The 19,587-nt window shown below is 39.3% G+C and overlaps 2 protein-coding genes and 1 long non-coding RNA gene across 6 annotated transcripts in view; 1 reads left to right on the top strand and 2 right to left on the bottom strand.

The window, feature by feature from the left end:
* Positions 1-3,883: 3,883 nt before the first annotated feature.
* On the bottom strand, positions 3,884-6,670 carry LOC126270427 (uncharacterized). 2 transcript variants are annotated; one of them, XR_007549140.1, is made up of 3 exons: positions 6,403-6,670; positions 5,481-5,771; positions 3,884-5,352 (listed from the first exon to the last, which is right to left on the bottom strand). It is a non-coding gene; the product is annotated as an uncharacterized LOC126270427 (long non-coding RNA). The 2 variants fall into 2 exon arrangements; XR_007549139.1 differs by having other exon boundaries at positions 6,552-6,670.
* A 31-nt stretch (positions 6,671-6,701) lies between these two features.
* Positions 6,702-19,587, top strand: part of LOC126270374 (protein argonaute-2) — a 233,614-nt gene continuing 220,728 nt past the window's right edge. Inside the window, exons 1-2 of one of the 3 annotated variants that reach the window (XM_049974065.1) lie at positions 6,702-7,323; positions 9,362-9,479. In XM_049974065.1, the coding sequence (XP_049830022.1) occupies positions 9,368-9,479 (112 nt within the window). In that variant the 5' untranslated portion in view covers positions 6,702-7,323; positions 9,362-9,367. Of the gene's footprint in view, positions 7,324-9,345; positions 9,480-10,065; positions 10,430-19,587 lie in introns of those variants that run through there. The other 2 variants (XM_049974066.1, XM_049974067.1) reach the window with 2 other exon arrangements.
* Positions 8,453-10,173, bottom strand: LOC126270411 (39S ribosomal protein L53, mitochondrial). Its single transcript, XM_049974068.1, has 3 exons — positions 9,834-10,173; positions 9,225-9,337; positions 8,453-9,129 (listed from the first exon to the last, which is right to left on the bottom strand). The coding sequence occupies exons 1-3, from the start codon at positions 9,977-9,979 to the stop codon at positions 8,975-8,977; spliced, it is 414 nt and encodes a 137-aa protein (XP_049830025.1). The 5' UTR covers positions 9,980-10,173; the 3' UTR covers positions 8,453-8,974.

Genomic DNA, 19,587 nt, shown 5'->3' with positions numbered 1-19,587 from the left:
AACACAACTGCAAGGTTCACCAAGTAAGCATCTCAACATTTTATCTTCATCTGACGATGTCTCACCACCGTACATGTTGTGGGGTCTTTTTACTGTGTCTTGAATGCTGATGATGTTGGTTTGGCACCTCAAAGCTTTGTTGCGAGTCTCAAGCCATGCATCCCCTTTAAAAAAGTCCAGTCTTAAAACTTATTTGACAGACAGGTGATTGAAAGTTGATCAAGAATATTCAGTACAGCACTTTGATGGATTCATCATCATTGTAGTATTAGCTTGCCAAATGGCGATTGGCTGTAGAATAACAACAATTAACAGTTGACACCTGAAGATATACCTATCATTGGATCAGGTGGCACACTGTTAAGACATTGGACTCTCATTCAGGAGGGCAGTGGCTTAAACTGTCACTCAGATTTAAGTTTCCACAAATTGCATAGGCGATCCCAGATCATTTAAGGGAAATGCCAGAATGGTTCCTTTGAAAATATCATGGTCAATTTTGTTGCAAACCCTAAGCTTGTGCTCTGTCTCTATAACCTTCTCATTGATGGGACTTTTAAACTCTAATCTTCCTTCCTGTTTGTCAGCCTAAGGGGAAGAAAACTGTTTTCTGAGAAAGAAATTATTCTCTTTGGGTAAGCTGCCTGTCTCCTTGTGCTCACATGAATGAGCAGATTCCAGAATGAAATTTTCACTCTGCAGCAGAGTGTGTGCTGATATGAAACTCCCTGACAGATTAAAACTGTGTGCCAGACCAAGATTTGAACGTGGGACCTTTGCCTTTTGAGGGCAAGGGCTCTATCAACTATCCAAGCATGACCACGACCTGTCCTCACAGCTTTGTCTCTGCCAGTATCTTGTCTCCTACCGTCCAAACTTCACTGCAGTTCTCCTGCAAAACCTGCATGAATTGTACAACTGAAAGTAAGGATATTGTGAAGACACGGCTTAGCCACAGCCTGGGAGATTCATTTTCAGCTTCATTTATACATGAACATAAAAAAAGGTGATGTGACTTACCAAACGAAAGCGCTGGCAGGTTGATAGACACACAAACACAAACATACACACAAAATTCAAGCTTTCGCAACCAACGGTTGCTTCATCAGGAAAGAGGGAAGGAGAGGGAAAGACGAAAGGATGTGGGTTTTAAGGGAGAGGGTAAGGAGTCATTCCAATCCTGGGAGCGGAAAGACTTAACTTAGGGGGGAAAAAGGACAGGTATACACTCACACACACACACACACACATATCCATCCGCACATACACAAGCAGACATGTCTGCACTTTCGTTTGGTAAGTCACATCATCTTTGTTTTTAGATATACTTTTGCCACTTTGAATGTTTCCCTCTATTATGAACATAAAAAATGTTATATGCATAGGTTCTCACATTATGTATCTCCCTTATGCCTATTCCTGTCACAACTGGAAATTTTTGTTTGTTTGTTAGAAATTAAATATGACTCTCTTATTATTAAAATTGTCTCCCCCCCCCCCCCTCCCCCAATACACATATTCACTGTGGATTCTTGATTGATATGCTTGTGTCACTTGCAAATATGACAGACAGTAAAAATCTTTTAACCTTTCTGGAACTTAATCTCTGTTGGGTCAAAGAGGGAGTAAACATATTTGTAACAGTCTTAATCTCTTGCCAATGAAACATACAGGTCAAGAACAATAGTGGACCCAGAATCAAACCTAGTTGACAGTGTATCTAATTTCTATTCTTCTATTTTGGACAGAACTTTACTATTTTGAAGTATGCTGTTACTGTACCCTCTGGTTTCTGTAATTATGGCAGGATCACAGGCATTTTAATTTCCAGTGTACAGGGTGGGGCAAATAAAAGTGGCCTGGATGAATGGATACAATTCGACGTGAATGTATGCGTATAATCTCACCACATGTCATGTGAGCCACACTGGTTGAGAGCTTAGTGCGGGCTGTGTCAACGTGAATGTAGCAGTGCAAAGGGGAAGATGTTACTCACAGTGGAGCAGCAGGTGTTTATTGTGGAAAGTTTCGTGACAAAGATGTCATGGAAATAGTGTGATCTGCTGTTTTCTGAGAAGCTTAATGGCGTCAAAGTGCCAGTAAGAGTGCTATGCAACACTTGGTCCAAAAATGATATCAGACAGGATCTGTTTTGAACAAGTTGAAAAACATTCCAAAACGTACCCGCACATCAGAAAATGTGGCTGCAGTTCACCAGAAAATGCTTAAGAGTTCTACCAAATCAACAAGCTGCCTGTCACAAGGGACACGCACATAACGTCGATTATGTGGACGAATACTCCGCCTGGACCTGCACATGCATGCATACTAAGTCTCTGTTGTTCATGCATTAAAACCAGCACATGCTCCTCAATGCCTCCAGTTTTTAGTGGTTGTACCTGGATCTGTTCTTTATGTCTGATGGTACCTAGTTTCACCTGAGTGGTTATGTCGATTCACAGAATCTCAGGTTACGGCCAGCAGAGGTCTGCATAACTTCTATGAAACACCACTGCATGATCTGGAGGTTAGGGTTTGGTGTGTAATGACTGCAAACCACATTATTGGTCCCATCTTCTTTCATTGGACGCTGACTTCAGCAAGTTACATTTCAAACATTTTGAAACCATTTGTGGCAGCATTAACAGAAGAGGAAAGGACCTACAGTTACTTCGAACAAATGGAGCAACTGCCCATACAACTGACAAAACCTTGGAAGCACATTTACACAATCTTTATGCCTGTCAGAGCTGTTAGCAGAGGTAAATCTGGTCGCAGCCCTAGCTGGACACACAGGCCACCTGATCTGTCAGCGAGCGATTGGTGTACTTCGTGTGGGGAGCCCTCAAGTCTAAGGTGTATTGCAACAATCCTAATAGTCTTCAAGAACTGCAACAGACTAGTCAGGTTAGTACTGTATTTCCTTTCCTCTGCTGTTTTTATTTGTACCCTGGAACTCTGTAGCCACGCAGCTATAGGAAGCACAGCCAATTGTTAAAAAGGAGTAGCACACCGTGATTTTTCTGCATCTGAAGGGGAACCACCCACACTGAGTTGGTGCAGACACTTCCATCAAGAGGTGTAGTTGGTGCAGACACTTCCATTAAGATGGAACAATGCTGAATAAGGAAAAATGAAGTGGCTGACCATCTCTCTGTGAAGTAATGGAAATCACAAGAGAAAAATGGACACTCAGCAACATTCTGTCACCCTGCATCAATGGTTGGAGACTACCAGCAACTCGACTAGGAAATTAATGTTCCGTGCATTTAGGCTGTCATTAACGTCACAACACAAACAGCTAGTCTGGAGTGATGCTGTGACCGGACAGCATGGATTGCTGATGAACGGTGTTGCAAGATGTTCACCAATGAACTACTGTTCTGCACAGCCTCAGATGACCATTGTCAGTGAGTATAGTGGCAATCTGAAGAGGGGTCCCATGCTACCAATGTTTTCAGGAGACAAAGTTATGTTACTCCTGATGCCATGGTGTGGGCAGCCGTTAGGTATGACTTCAGATCACAAGTGGCAGGCTTGTGACTGAAGAATCTCTGATGGCCTAACAGTATGTCATTGATATCCTACGTCTTCATGTGTTACCTTTCATGACATTACTGTGGTGCAATTTTTTAACAGGATAGATGATGATCTTCAAGTACTTCCATGACCAGCAAGATTTCCAGACATTCCCCTGGTAGGACATATATGGGAGCAGTTGAAGGTCAACTCTGTCCCGGCACCAATACCCATGATGATAAGAAGCAGTTGCAAGAATTGTGGGCCAGTTTGCCTCAGGACAGGACAAAACATCTTTACGACTCTTTACCATCCCAACTAGTGCCTGCATACAGGCCGGAGAGGGTGCTATATCGTACTGGTAAGTTGGTTCATACTGTCATGATCTCACTTTCTTTATTGTCAGACAGCTTGCACACATGCACTAGTGCCTGCCCCTTCCCATATACGCACACAACCAAAATACTGGAAGAACAGACCTCTCTTCAGGTTGTCACCTTACTTGACAGTGATCATACTGGGTAGTGCAGAACCATGGTTCATTGCTGCACAAAATGTGACACCATCAGCAGTCCATACTTCCCTGTAACAGCACCACTCCAAACACAGCTCTTTGTGTTAATGTTAGCCTATGCAAGGGGCAGTAATTCTCTAGTCTTGAATGCTGCTAGTCTCTGATCAGTGGTGCAAGATGACATAGAATGTTACTGGGAGTCCACTGGAGCCTTGGCAATGAGTGCGGCTGCCCTCATCTCAACCAATATTGGGCTGCTGCCACATTTAAATTCCCCACAAATCGGGATATCGCATGATTCAATCAGCTCACCAAATGGAAACCAACAATGAGGCCCCTTTCAAACTCTGTTGGTGCTGATAACGCAGTCTCCTATGAGTACAGGGCATCTCTGCGCACTTCGAAATGATCATTCAGCATCTAATGCTGCTCATGCTCCATACATATCCCCCCAGGCATTAAACGTGAACACTAATGTTATCCACCTGTCACAGAGAACTGCAACTCTAATTATTTACATACATGCCAATGGTGTGTACATGAACAAAGTTACTTTGGCATCTAACCATGTTTTCTGAAGGTTTCTATTTTTCAATCAGGCAGAGATAAATTTGGTTTTGGATAGGACTTGCTTTGAGCAAAACACAACTTTTTCTTCTTTAACCCAGGTGGATACCATCCAAAAACATTTATCAGTAACCAAGCATGGACACAAAAGTTTCAGCCTCAAGATGAGTAAGGACAATATAACGTAATTGTCAGCAAATTCTTTGACATGAGCTAAAAAAGCCAATGAATACAAGATGCCACATAAGACAGACGTGTGCCCATCACTCAGCTGACAGTAAAACATAATCTATTGTGTACTTTGTATCATTATGTGCCTTGTCAGCTCCTGCTGAATGTCATCAAAGCATACCTGTTAGCTGCATGGCAAATAGTAATGTAGACCTACTGGCCACTGTAAACAGTCTTATAGCACACACATAAACCATTTATGTACAATATTTACTAATACTGTCAAGTAGACATTAAGCTGCCAAGAGGGTGTAAAACAGCAACTGGTGTACCACCAACACTTCCAAATTTGGGTGTCTTTCTTTATAATTTCATGTTAAGGTTGTGTGTTTCAATTTATTTCTTGTTTAAAAAGACTCAACCATATTTTCCTATATTGGTTGATCCTTTACTTTTTTGTACAGTGCATTCTCTTATGAGACTGGAAGGTTTTGCAATTGAGTTGCATTGGGTTCATTTGTTTCCTTACACTGCCTCTAAACTGGGTCAGAAAAGTTGTCCAAGGCTCCAGTGTTGCACACCTAAACCAAAATGGGGAGATTACATTTGGCAGAAATCCACACAGATGTCTCCACAAACAGTGGATATCCCGAGCAAACTTATAAATATCCTAATTACTTAATAAAGTTTAAAATACTGCACTGCTGACCTCAGAGTCACCACCACTAATTGGTGCCATAGCTGTTGATATTTTATTTGTATTGTCAAGTATATTGATGATGACTCATCAGTAAGAATTTAGCTACACACTCCACTCAAGTGCAACCATATATATATAGTTCATTATATATGAAACACGTTACATTTGACATTAGTGCAATTAGTGCAGTGGTCCATGGAATACCATTTGTTTGTTTTGTACTGGGTGCTTCATTCTGACTTCATTATTTCCCCATACTGCCGGTTCGTTGTGCGGCAAAACAACGTACAATGCAGCCGCCTGTAAACACACAGAATGTAAATAGCGTCATGTTCAGTTGCATGCTGTTTTATAATGCTACGTCACTTTGCAAATTAAATCGTGAGTCTAAATAGTTCAAAATTTGTTTCTGATAAGGTCCCAGTCAAGAGCACGAACGTAAACAGGTCACTTGTGCAGAAGCAAAATTTGGTCAATATGGCAATACAGCTCATCCAGTAACTAAACCGTGAGTATAAATGGGCTAGTTCAAAATTTATTCCTGATAAGGTCTCAATCAACAACGCGAACGTATAAACAGTTCACTTGTCCAGAACGCAATATTTGGTCAATACATGTCCATGCGGCAATATAGCTCACCCAGTAACATCACTAACGTTTTATGGGCATTGCTAAGGATGGTATGGTGATACTTGCTATGTGCAGATGCCAGACTGTTCGTCTTACTGAGAATATTGTAAACCATTTGTAAAATGCGCCGCACACGATAATAAACGCGACTCATTCTTTAAAATAACATGCCATTTAGCACTTTACTTTTGCATTACCGGTATGCGTACTTCGTCACCGTTACACATCCACGAAACACACACATACATACATACACGATTGAACACACATCGAAATGTTTTCTGTTTTACGAGTAACTTACATCAGTTTACTTATAAATTAGCAGGTAATAAGTATGTATGTTTCGCCGTTAGTGGAGCTGAATCATTGAATTTTATGTCTCCTCTTTTTATAGACAATTGTACAACGAATATGAAAAATCAGATGAAGCGCAATACTGTTGAATATTACCGGTTAGTAATGCAAGAGATCGCAGCCGATATACCCTAAACAAACAATTATCAATGACACTGTTCCTACATTTTCTTCCGAGTTCGTAGCACTAGACAGTACACCGGCAACCAACTTTTTTTGTTTTGACGTCATAGCAACACGTGCTAGTGTATTAATTTCTGATGGCGGGAACCAATCCCGTGCGCGGAGCGGTGAAATGGCCTCGGCCAAACAATTGTCCTGCACACAGAGGCACAGGTGAACAGTGATACGTCGTGTTAGTTCTCATCCTCAAAGCGAAGCTTTCACTGCTGACGCTAATGGTTGAATAGAAGTACTGTTATTGTCAAGTTCACTGCAGACGCCAGTTGGAAATTACAGCGCGGGTCACTGCATATCACTATTGTGTGCTCTTCCTGTAAACCAGTACCGTTTAAAGGGATTTGTTTATAACAGCTGAGCTGCATATATACAAACAAGTGTGAACATAAAGGAGTGTACTTAATCGTCTGTGGTGCGGTGTTGTCAATATAGTTGTGTAACATTCCGCTAGGAGAATTATCATTGCCGTTGTTAATAAACAAGATGAACGCGACGGAAAGCTGTTATCGATTTAGAGACCTTGGACGGCGAAAGCGTCGCTGCCATGCTTTCCGGCGGGGGAAGGAATAGTGGTTACGCGCTGAACAGCGGCAATACGCAGTACCACCATGTTTACATTGTGGTGATCAGAATGCACCAACTTAAGCATTTTCGTTCCTATAAAAGGGAGACGGCGCAGTAAACGACAGTAAGTAAAGTACATCCTTTGTCTCAGTTCCTGTTTGGTTAAATAGGGAAACACTTTCTTATTTTTGTTTACGTAGTTATCAGCGACCTTGAGCTTTCCAATGTCGCCTTAACGTAGGTCGTGTATTTTTTATTGGCCTGCTTTGTATCGTGGATCACGCCAAGAGCTGTCATCTTTTGTAATTTAATAAGGCGATAGTTGGGGACCGATGTAAGAAAGCGCAAAGAAAGATGACTAATATTGTTTAGTCTTTTTTCCGGTAGTACACGAGAATGAAATGGCTACCAGCGACAAATATGATCACTTCTGTACCCGGTAGAGCAGTTATTGTATCCATGGCGATCGTAAAACTTAATAATCCGGTTGGATAATAACTTCATTAAAGTTGTTTTAATTTTTGTCTTTATTAAAGATATCAAGATTGTTCTTATCAATCCGAAATACATCTCTTATATATGTCGAAAGGAAGATCCAAGAAATGGCAGATGCGTCACGGGAATTAGCATCGAAAGAATAACTTAACTGCTTGATTACTTCCACCAAGGTGCTTTTACAGTGTCAGATGTTCGGTATGAAATTGAAACATTATAAAATTGTCAACTCTAGTTTCAAATGTTTCTCAGGTTTGGACGCAGTAAATGGCTAGCTATACGTAAATGCGTTTTACGTTTCCATAACAGACACCTTAAACTTTTCAGTACAAATGTATGAAACTAACAAAATAACCAATAAGTTTTCATGATTGTACAGAAAAGGAGAAACAATTTCCTCTTTCATTTAATAGGAAGATTACTCTTTAAAATTTCTCTGCATTAAATGCTTTTAAGTTACAGCCACATATTTTAAAGGTGTATTTTGCATAACAATTGTCACAAAGAAAGTAAAGCTTTTTTGCTCCCGTTACATCAGTTGTAAAAAATATTTCTGTAAAATCTAACAAAAGGAAATTTTACTGTGGGCGTCAGCTGTTATTAAGCAGTGATACAAGATGTACTACAGATATAGAATGTTACCCTTTTTTTTATTGTTGTTGTGGTATCTCTTTTGACACACACACACACACACACACACACACACATACGCACGCAGGTTTGTTTATATGCATTATTGTTAATGAAATATTTTAAGCTGCCCTTTATTAAACTTTATTAAGCTAAAAAGAATGGACCAATTGATTACAACATGTAGCAGTCCTGAATTTCAGCTTATTACTTTCACATGACTTTCCAAAGATAAACAGAATAAACTAATTGCTTAAAACATATAGCAGTACTGAATTTCAGCTCAACACTTTCACATAACTTTCCGAAACTACACTCAAAATATAATGTTAGTGATATTACTGTTTGGTGGATCAAAAACATTCCAAAATAATGTGCTTGAAAAGTGTGACAGAAGCAACTGAATTTACATAATTATACATATTTAAATGCACACACAGGTGACACTATTCCACAGGTTTTATTGTTATAAATCGGGATAGTATGAAGGCAACTAGAATAGTGCCTGCAACAAAACATGCACAAAATATATACCAAGTCTCTTCATCAAATATGTCTGTAAATGCTGGGACCTGATTGTATAGTGTGTCAATAAGTCGCAAACTATACTGATCTCGGTGCCTAGCCATGATTTTGAAAATTTTCTTCTATTATCGTCTCCCTGCAGCCTTTCTCTCAGATTTAGTCTTTACAGTTGAGGCAGGCTGTTCAGCTGGTGCAAGGGGTGTTATGTGCTTGTTGTACAATTGCAACAGTTCCAAGGCAGTCAGGTTCTTGCTTTTGAAAATCACTGATTCACCATTAACTGCAAATTGAAAAGGAACAATCTTCCATGATTTTTCTTGTAAAACACCGATTTTACAAAATAAATGAAATTGCATGTAAATAAATCACACTTACCAAGAAAGAAGCTTATGATGGGTTCGCTTCGGTCACAAAGAATGTCTGTCTTGATGGCGCAACTAGTATTTGACGACAATATCTTAGGGGAAGAAATGTGGAACAGGAAGTTTCTGAAACAAAATTGTTGTTTTCAGGTGAAAATGGCAGCCGGAAGGCAAAAGCTGACTGTACCAACAATAGAAGCAGCTAGCACTGGCAGAAGGGAAATTATCTCCATGCTAGGCAAAAACTATGGCTGTGGACAGTGTGGTGGTAAGTAATGTTTAATTACGAGTTATACAATCAAAACTAATCGTGAGAAGCCGCGTTTGTAGAAACGCAGAATCGTTACAGGTTCTCTCACTGTTCCACCACAGCGATTAAAATAGCCTTCTCTAGCACTATCAGTTTTCTCTCTACGTATGAGATATTTAGTAATGTTAGAAGATATACATACGGCTACGCAGGAGTCTCGTACTACATTCGGCCAAAGCCAAATGTATCATCCGTTCAGTAGGGTATCGTCCGTTGTATCGATTTTTCGTCTGCTAAGACAACGTTTGACAAATGCGAATCGTCAAGGCATGCTCACTTCAGCACGTCTTCTGCCGTTTGTGTATAACTTACCTCGTTTCTGTGACATTTTCTTGGAACGGATCAAATTTGACTGAAATCTTTTTAACAGGTTTCAGAGTCACAGAGCGTAACTGTTTCGAAATCGCGCTGATAAGTCCACTAGATCTTGTGAACGTTCCGGAATTGTAGATAGACATAGCTGTATTTGACGCAGTACCACCAACATTCAGTAGTGTTTACTGTTTCGTTCAGCAAACTTGCACGTGTTGGTGCATATCGATTATTATGGATTCACATTTTTTGCTGGAGTTTATTTTTACATTCGCATTACATAATTAATGTACAGTACAAAATTGTATTCTGTAGCCAAACTGTGTGTTAAGGTGTTTACGAGTGGTACATTTTCATTTGTGTTTTCCTGCAAGTAGACGTTTCAACATACCAACTTGCAGGTTGCTATGTTGGTATTTCTTGTGATTAGCCAATGGAACACCCCTGATGGATAATACTAGTGACGTCATCACTCGCCATGTTGATAATTCGCAAGTGAGAGGTCATCGAGCGCGGGGGGACATAGTTATATTATTTATTACCCACTTAGTATTTATTTTGGTGATCTGAAACAAATATGTTTCCTGTTGGACAACGTAAGTATACAGACCTACGATTTTATGATTTGTGTGCGTTATGGTAAACATCAACATTCTGTGCAAAGACGATGTTTGAGGTCACCCTTTGTTTTTAATAGTTGTTGTGACACACATAACGTGCAAATGGTAAATTGTACAAGAAAAGATTAATTTACAAGAGTTTAGATTACTGTATCGCTTGTTTAAAGAAGCCATTTATCATTTGATAGTGTCATTCAGTTTGCAGCGAAAGTAGTTTTGGTTAGGTTTATAACAACTTCTGAGGCAGGATGTAAAGTATCAAAATGAAATAACGCTTCAGGGCCTTCCCAGATTACGCGGTATGGAACATAAGGGATTAATCATTACAGGCATATGTCAAAGAAATGATTTGCACCCTTATTTTATTTGTGCTATAATTGAGTCTTTTAGTTTACACCTAGAGCAGCTATTGATTAGCTTAAGACTCTGTTTACAGCAACCACATCATTTAATCTATTGTTACTTTTTATGTAATCTTTTCTGTCAGTCATGTCTCTATATTAAAATTCATGCCCGTAGGCATTTATTATCAAAATATTTTTAATTTATTGCGAGAACTGTGCAAGGGCTGAGTTTGTCATTTTTGATAATTTATGCAAAGAATGGTTGGAAGTTTGTGGATTTTCCCTTCTTTTTCTTCCTTGTAGTATCTAGTTCAAGGCTGTTGTATGGAATCTCATTAGAAGTGTTTTGTGGTTTTTACTTTTTTCCTTTGTGGATCTTTCTTTATACATTTGAGTTTCTAGTATGGTGTTACAACTTAGTGTGTTGGTGTCAGCAACGCAGCTGAAGATTTGTTGCATGGAGGTAATGATTTGTTATTGCTAGTACAAGTGTTTTTTGTATGCCTGCTATCTATTAACTGCCTCTTTATATCATATGATATTGATGGCAACATCAGCAGGGTTGTGGTGGCAGAGTTTTCAATTTAGGAAGTTTATTAGAATTGTGTCTCTGAAACAAATTAAGATTTTGATAATGAATGACAGGTGCAATGCTTCAGAATATTATCCATTTGATGCTTGGTTTGTTTTGAATAAACACATACATGGTATGTGTTGATCGAAATCTTATTATTTGACATCCCCTTTTTGTACTATTCTCTCCTCGAAGATATTTTTATGCATGCTGCTTTTCACTGATACACATTCACCTACTCCACCTGTGTTAACGTGTCTCAGCGTTTTGGAATCCAATGTAAGGATCAGTGAGTGTCCCAGTACCGTACATTGCCACTGACGTGTGACATGTAATCATGTGGCATGTGATGTAGAACTTGTTGAGATCTAGCTGTTAGTGAACTCCTACCAGTAGGTACCCAAATCCACAACTAAAAAGTGGTATAAGTGTTGATGTCACGTCATCCAGCATTATAGAGCAATAGCTTCATATGATGTCCGAATGATGTAAAGGTCTGAATGACTAAAAATTTACTTGCTGTTTGTTCAGTTTTAGTATGTGGCACAAGCACATGTACATGGCATGTATGTCAGTGTGGTTGCCAATAGTTTGCCACTGTATTGTCATTCAGAAATGAAAGTGCAATGTTGTACAATATGATTCACAGCTGTAGCTGTCAAACCCTCCCAACACCTGTGTCTTCTAATAATTAGCCACCTCAGGCACAATGTAATTTTGAATAAAATGATCATTTATACAGTTTTAAATCACTGTGAATCCCAATTTGATGCACGGCTTAGTACACCAAAATAGAATTTGTTGACCATCTAAGATTCCCAGTTCTGTTTATATGTACATCATGTTTATAATAAATCGATTGAGGGTTAGGAAGACTGAAAACATGCAAAACAAAACTGCCAAAATATGGAAAATAACATATGTATATGTTATGTTGATCAGAATATTGCATCAGTTCATACAACACAAGTCTGAAGTAAGATTTCGTCAAAGCAAAATATACGGTTATTTTTTAATGCGTTATATTGATCCTTTAATTGATTACCGTTAATTACACCTTCATCTATAAGATGAAACAATTCACCTATATTGATTTTATTATGACCTCAAAATGCTGTTTTGGGAAACAGTCAAAAACCAATTGAGCTGTGCCCTGTGGGGTTATTTCATTGAAGTTTCACACAATAGCTTCTTTGTCATTGTGAAATAACAGGTAGTTCTAACTTTCAATAAATGTTTTTAACGTTTGACATAATTTCTAAAAAGGATCCAAAAATGGCACCTCATATCACACATTGAGAGCTGATAGATGAAATATAACTAAAATGATAAAAAAATGCTGAGCTGTGCTGTATTGGCAATCAGCTTTGAGTCATGACATCAACAAAATTGTGGACATAATCAGCTCCTTTACATTCAGAAAGACAATATCACTCTTTCCCACACAATTACAATAAATACAGGTCTACAACAGTAACTTTCTATAAATGAAACTATTGGAATAACTAAAAAGTAAATATGATTAAACAGAGCAGTCACACAAGCTTGGGGCTTATGCCCAAGGACTAACCCATCAGCCAGATACAAAAAACACATGAAATTCATTAACACAAACCTTTAAAAAAATCTACAAAAATAAATCTCACTGCCTTGATTCAACTTATATAAGGAAACAGAACTCTAAAATATCCATCAGTCAAAAAACTACAGTATTAACAATCTATGAAATGTTATACCAGTTTTGACATAGCACAGGTACCGGTACCTACACTAAAACCCCACAATACCCACATTCATAACATACATTCGAAAAACTGAATAAAACAAACCCTTGTACAAAAACCCAAAATATATTCAGGCTTGGAAAAAAAACCCCTTAACAAATCTCTCAGTATCTGTATCAAGCAACACAAAAATAAAAAATAAATACACCAAAGTAAGATACTTACCGCACCTACACTTTCCTTGCTAACTGTGTCCCCAACCCCTTGAACCCATAAGCCCCTCCCCCCCTCCCATCTTTCAATCTATTTTTCTATAAAAAAATAATGATAACTGCCCTAATGCCAAAATCTCAAATGAAAAATAATGGAATCTGAGTCTAAATAACCACTATTCAATAATTTTACTGAAAACCTCTGGCATATACCTGTTTCCCACTAGCTTAATGAAATGGTGAAAAGGACAATAATTCTCAGGGAAACTTTTCTGACTGATACTTTAAGGCAGAAGCGCGCCTTTTCTCCCTCCACGAAATATTCCCAGGGTAGACCTCAGCAGTATTGGTTCTAGCTCCTATCTTACAGTTTTCGAACATTATGATTAACTACCAAATGATCAAAACACGTTTTTCCCAAATACCTATATGACACAAATGATCAGAAACTATAACATACCCTTATATATTCTTCTTTTAGCACAAGGACTCTGTTAGGTGAAGCCTTAAAACCACATCAAAACAACTTTCTCCCCACTGCTCCCCACAGAGCAACGGGTCCCAATCTCATGCTTCACCTTCCCAAGTGCAGAATAATCTGTTTCCACAACCACCCAGGTTTTCCCTACTCTTCAGCCACAATAAGTTGACAGTTCACGTGGCGGGTGTCTTTGAATGGTAGCAGGTGTGACTTGCCAAGCAGAGACGAGCGATGAGGGGGAGGCAACGCTGACTCATTTCCACGGTGTTGGCACCATTATCTGTGTGTTGTGCTTACACAAAAACAGACACGATTAATAATAAAAAAGATATGGGTAGCTATTGGAGACAAATGAATGTCTTCACTGCTGGCAGCACCAGTAAAAATCATCAGTTTTTCATGGCCAGACTTTATACGTGAGAGCTTATAAGTTTACACCCGTATTCCGCAAGTCACCTTACCATTTGTGGAGAGGGTACTTCTAGTACCACTACATGTTTCCTTTTCCATATTCCACTTGCAAATGGTGCATTGGAAGAATGATTGTCTGTAAACCTCTGCATTACCTTTCATTTCTCAGATTTTCTTGTGACCATTTTGGAAGATGTATGTGGGAGGAAATAACATATTTGAACATACTCTGGAATTTCAATGTACAAATCTGTATAATGTACTATGCCTTTCTTGTAACATCTCCTACAGTGGGGTTGTTTTAATTTAACTTAATCCAAATAGAAATCCTGTGGGCAGTAAAAAAAATAATTAATAAATGAAGCCCACCTATATTTAATTGTGACAATTTATTTAACATACAAAATGTTACATAGTTTGCCATATACAAATTGAAAAGAGTCATCATATTTATTGAAGGCAACTATTTGTTTTGTGTGGAACTGGGGACCTAGAAATGAAGGAGAGGCTTTGTCCCTGCCGTAGCCCTCAGTGTTTCACAACTCTACAACAGGCTGCATAAGGCCACTCACCCCACCACTGCCCTACACTAGACCCAGGGTTATTGCGCGGTTTGGCCCCCAGTGGACCTCCCGGGAAATGTCTCACACCAGATGAGTGTAACCCCAATGTTTGCGTGGAAGAGTAATGACGGTGTACATGGCTGGCTCATTGGATTTCGACACTAATCCGCCTGGCTGATTCGTGCCGGGGACCTCCACGCCTTCCCGCCGGGAAAGGTGTGCATTAGACCACACGGCTAACCCGGTGGGCTAGGCAACGATCTACTGTCACACTAATTTATTTTATTAATATTGTGTTTTAAAGTTTTTAGAATATAAAAATACAATAACAGTTAGACTACTGGGGGGAGGGGGGGACAATCTTAATGTAGAATTGTAATGACTGTAAAGTACAATTTAGTTTGAATGCAAAAATTTATAGCTCCTCACTAATTTCTCAGGCTTTTACTTTCTAAATGATTTCTTAATTTTGATCCAACAAGCCTGTAGATGGAGAAGATTCCCTCAGTGGTTGCAGTGGTGGCAGCACAAGAAATGAGGCACCAATAAAGTAGCTGTAAGAGTGGATTAGTGTTTTGAATAAATTAGTCATATGAGTTTAAATCGAACTACTTAATTGACAATATAGGAAAATCCCAAGAATGGTTAAAACCCATAAAAACCCAGTTTTGCACAGCACATTTTTCTTTCTTTCTGAAAAAAGTGCTCTTGTGCTGAGTAAATGGTCTCGTGATGGAACATGTCAGTTTGTTTTCTCTTACATGTGTCTTATATTATATTGTCTGGTTAGGGTCCCAGAATGGTGAGCGTTACTCAAAAATTTGTCAGTCAAGTGCTTGGTAAGCCATTTCTTTTGTAAATGAATTTCATTTCCATAAGATTCCTCCAATGAATTCCAGTTTGTCGTCTACTTTTCACAATATGTTTTCTTGATCATTCCACTTCAGGTCTCACCAGTCAGTAACAGTATGCTTAGTGGCCCCTTTCTCATAAGCAAAAAGCTATACAGAAGACCGATAACAAAAAATATTGTAGGCCTTGATTTTTCTAATCAATTACCCCGTATGATTGATCTCCAGAAGTTGTCTTTCCTATGAGAGAAGAAGCAACTGGGACCAATCTCATATTCTTGCCACACTTTCACATCATCAGCAAGAACACCTAACTTTTGTAGAAAAGAAACGATGGATGACATGCCCCACATTCCTTCATACAACAGTCTATTATTAAAATTAATGCATAGCTCCATTTTCACAATCAGTATAAGAAATGCAACACCCTTGAATTCCAATTTACAGATGTCGGCACTCATAAAACTTATTTTACTACAAAAGAGTGCCACATTCAATAACACAATTCCTTCACAGTGACATATTCACATAGGCCAACTCTCAAATACACCACCCACAACATTGTTAGATCATGAGTCGAAGCCTACACCCGGTTGTGAACGCTAAAGTTGACGCAAATGACTGCTTTGAAAAGGGAATGATAATTTCTAGTAATTTCATGTTGTATTAGAAGTGTCTAGCTTATCGACTTACTATGTGAGAATCTAGATTATGATGAACAAACAGCCTTCCCTTGGAAGTACTCCAGTAGATGTTGATTGAGAGCTTGCTACTAATCTTAGATTGACAAAAAGAACAGAAAATTGACCAGAATTTTTATTTCGGTGCGCGAACAGAAGAGATCAGAAAACCGGCAATATTTATTTGGCTTCTTTATCATTTTTTGGACTGTGGCTTGTAGTGACAGACTGAGATAGCCTGAAGTGTTGATGGGGTAAAAGGTGATAGCTTGAATGAAACTATTGAAATTGAACACAAAACCTTAATTGTGGTGATATACTGATATGTAATGTAGCTTAAGGTCCTGGTTAAGTTGAAAGGTTACAGTTTGGTTCAGACTTGACAAAACTATTAATTGTGATGTTATGAGAATAACTAACTTTTGGTATGACACATATTTCATGAATAACTGGATTTCAGTGAGTGTTGTATATCAGCAGTTTGATTCTGTGTTTGCTGAAAGCAGAGGACTGGTATCTGTAGCTTCACCATTTTCCGGCAGATTACTTTCATTCTCCATTTAATTTTCATTATGCATTATGCTAATAAGTTCCTCCACTTCATTAGGTTCCCTGTCCACATTTTGTTTTCCTATTGGTTCTATCAACCTTCTGCAAAATACATAAGTGTGAATTATGGCTAATCGTGTAGATGTAGATGTCCCATCGTGCATCTCTAGATTGCTTACTGAGCAAGCCTTGGTTTTTTATATATTTGAACTTACCCAAAGTTTTTAGAATGTCTGTGCATATATAGAAGTGCCATGACTTTTAGTCATATATTCAGTTGTTGTTTTACTTGCTTAGTTCATTGGTTCCCTACCTGGAGGTGATTACTAAACGATTCAGTTCTGTTTCAGTCACAAAACTAAATTATCTTCAAAAGAACATTACTGTTATCACAATTTTGTAAGACTCTAATGTTGATTGTATAACTTACCAATAATTATTTTTTCTCAATTAGTAGCATTAATGAGGTGGAGGTTTCTCACATAGTCCACCCGTCGTTACACACACACACACACACACACACACACACACACACGTGTCGCGATGTTCTGCTTCGTCCCATAATTCGCTGATGATATATACAAAAAAATGCTAAATATCTCAAGAAAATGTCTTCTCCAAGTTGTAGATAGTACCTGCAGTAGTCCAGAAATTGTTTTATAACTCGCTTCAAAACAGTTAAATGAATTAATTGAGAGCATGACACAGCAGTAAATACACTACTGGCCATTAAAATTGCTACACTAAGCAGAAATGCTGATGATAAACGGATATTCATTGGACAAATATATTATACTAGAACTGACATGTGATTACATTTTCATGCAATTTGGGTGCATAGATCCTGAGAAATTAGTACCCAGAACATACACCTCTGGCCATCATAATGGCCTTGATACGCCTGGGCATTGAGTCAAACAGAGCTTGGATGGTGTGTACTGGTACAACTGCTCGTGCAGCTTCAACACGATACCACAGTTCATCAAGAGTAGTGACTGGCGTATTGTGATGAGCCAGTTGCTCAGCCACCATTGACCAGACGTTTTCAATTGGTGAGAGATCTGGAGAATGTGCTGGCCAAGGCAGCAGTCGAACATTTTCTGTATCCAGAAAGGCCCGTACAGGACCTGCAACATGTGGTCGTGCATTATGCTGCTGAAATGTAGGGTTTTCCAGGGATCGAATGAAGGGTGGAGCCAAGGGTCATAACACATCTGAAATGTAACGTCCGGTGTTCAAAGTGCCGTCAATGCGAACAAGAGGTGACAGAGACGTGTAACCAATGGCACCCAATACCATCACGCTGTGTGATACGCCAGTATGGTGATAACGAATACATACTTCCAAAGTGCGTTCACTGTGATGTCGCCAAACACAGATGCAACCATAATGATGCTGTAAACAGAATCTGGATTCATCCGAATGAATGACATTTTGTCATTCGTGCACCCAGGTTCGTCATTGAGTATACCATCGCAGGCACTCCTGTCTGTGATGCAGTGTCAAGGGTAACCACAGCCATGGTCTCCAAGCTGATAGTCCATGCTGCTGCAAACATCGTCAAACTGTTTGCGCAGATGGGTGTTGTCTTGCAAATGTCCCCATCTGTTGACTCAGGGATCGAGACGTGGCTGCACGATCTGCTACAGCCATGCCTATCAGATGCCTGTCATCTGGAATAGAAGGGAGAACTGATAGAGGTACTCAGGGTACCCTCTGCCACACACCGTCAGGTGGCTTGCGGAGTATGGATGTAGATGTAGATCTCGACTGCTAGTGATATGAGGCCATTGGGATCCAGCACGGTGTTCCGTATTACCCTCCTGAACCCACCGATTCCATATTCTGCTAACAGTCATCGGATCTCGACCAATGCGAGCAGCAATGTCACGATACGATAAACTGCAATCGCGATAGGCTACAATCTGACCTTTATCAAAGTCGGAAACGTGATGGTACGCATTTCTCCTCCTTACACGAGTCATCACAACAACGTTTCACCAGGCAACGCTGGTCAACTGCTGTTTGTGTATGAGAAATTGGTTGGAAACTTTCCTCATGTCAGCATGTTGTAGATGTCGCCACCGGTGTCAACTTTGTGTAAATGCTCTGAAAAGCTAATCATTTGCATTTCACAGCATCTTCTTCCTGTCAGTTAAATTTTGTGTCTGTAGCACGTCATCTTTGTGGTGCAGCAATTTTAATGGCCAGTAGTGTACATAAGGGCTACCATAGCACTGTACACATTATTATTGCTATTAGTAGTGACTGCGGTCAGACACAAAGCTTTAGCAGCCTGAAGTCTCGCAGTTTCTGCCCGTTTAGAAGTAAGGAGCGCAACAGTCAAATGATTTATGAAATATATTTTAACATGGCTGGTTTTAAATAGGGTTGCAGTGTGCAGGTCAAGCAAGCGCCACAGTGGGGAGGAGTAATGCAGGGGGAAATTGATTTGTAACAAATGTCTACCCCTCACTATGGACAGTTAGCTTCTTTATTTGAGAAGGAATTGTGAGTAGGCTTCCAGTGCACCACAAATTCCTTTGTCATACATTCAAACACACACACACACACACACACAAATGTCATTCATCTTTCATCATTTAAAAAATAAGTGTTCCAAGAAAAACTTTTCATTCTACAGTTTAGTTAGCTAGGACAGCACCTCTTGTGTTGGCCCATCCAGTTCCTTGTTTGTTAGCTTAATGACCCCCTTGTTGTTGTCGCACTTCCGGAAGTCAAGGA

Source organism: Schistocerca gregaria, chromosome 1 (assembly GCF_023897955.1).
Source record: "Schistocerca gregaria isolate iqSchGreg1 chromosome 1, iqSchGreg1.2, whole genome shotgun sequence".
Taxonomy (NCBI): domain Eukaryota; kingdom Metazoa; phylum Arthropoda; class Insecta; order Orthoptera; family Acrididae; genus Schistocerca; species Schistocerca gregaria.
The sequence above is the reverse complement of the archived record's forward strand: the minus strand, read 5'-3'. Positions and strand labels throughout refer to the sequence as shown.

What these genes read in the sequence shown, in the direction of transcription:
- LOC126270411 (XM_049974068.1), bottom strand. Translation starts at nt 9,979, where the DNA reads ATGTCTATCTACAATTCCGGAACGTTCACAAGATCTAGTGGACTTATC. An exon ending in GAAAATGTCACAGAAACGAG is followed by an intron (nt 9,338 to 9,833) that starts GTAAGTTATACA and finishes ATTTTGTTTCAG; the next exon opens with AAACTTCCTGTTCCACATTT. An exon ending in CATCATAAGCTTCTTTCTTG is followed by an intron (nt 9,130 to 9,224) that starts GTAAGTGTGATT and finishes TTCAATTTGCAG; the next exon opens with TTAATGGTGAATCAGTGATT.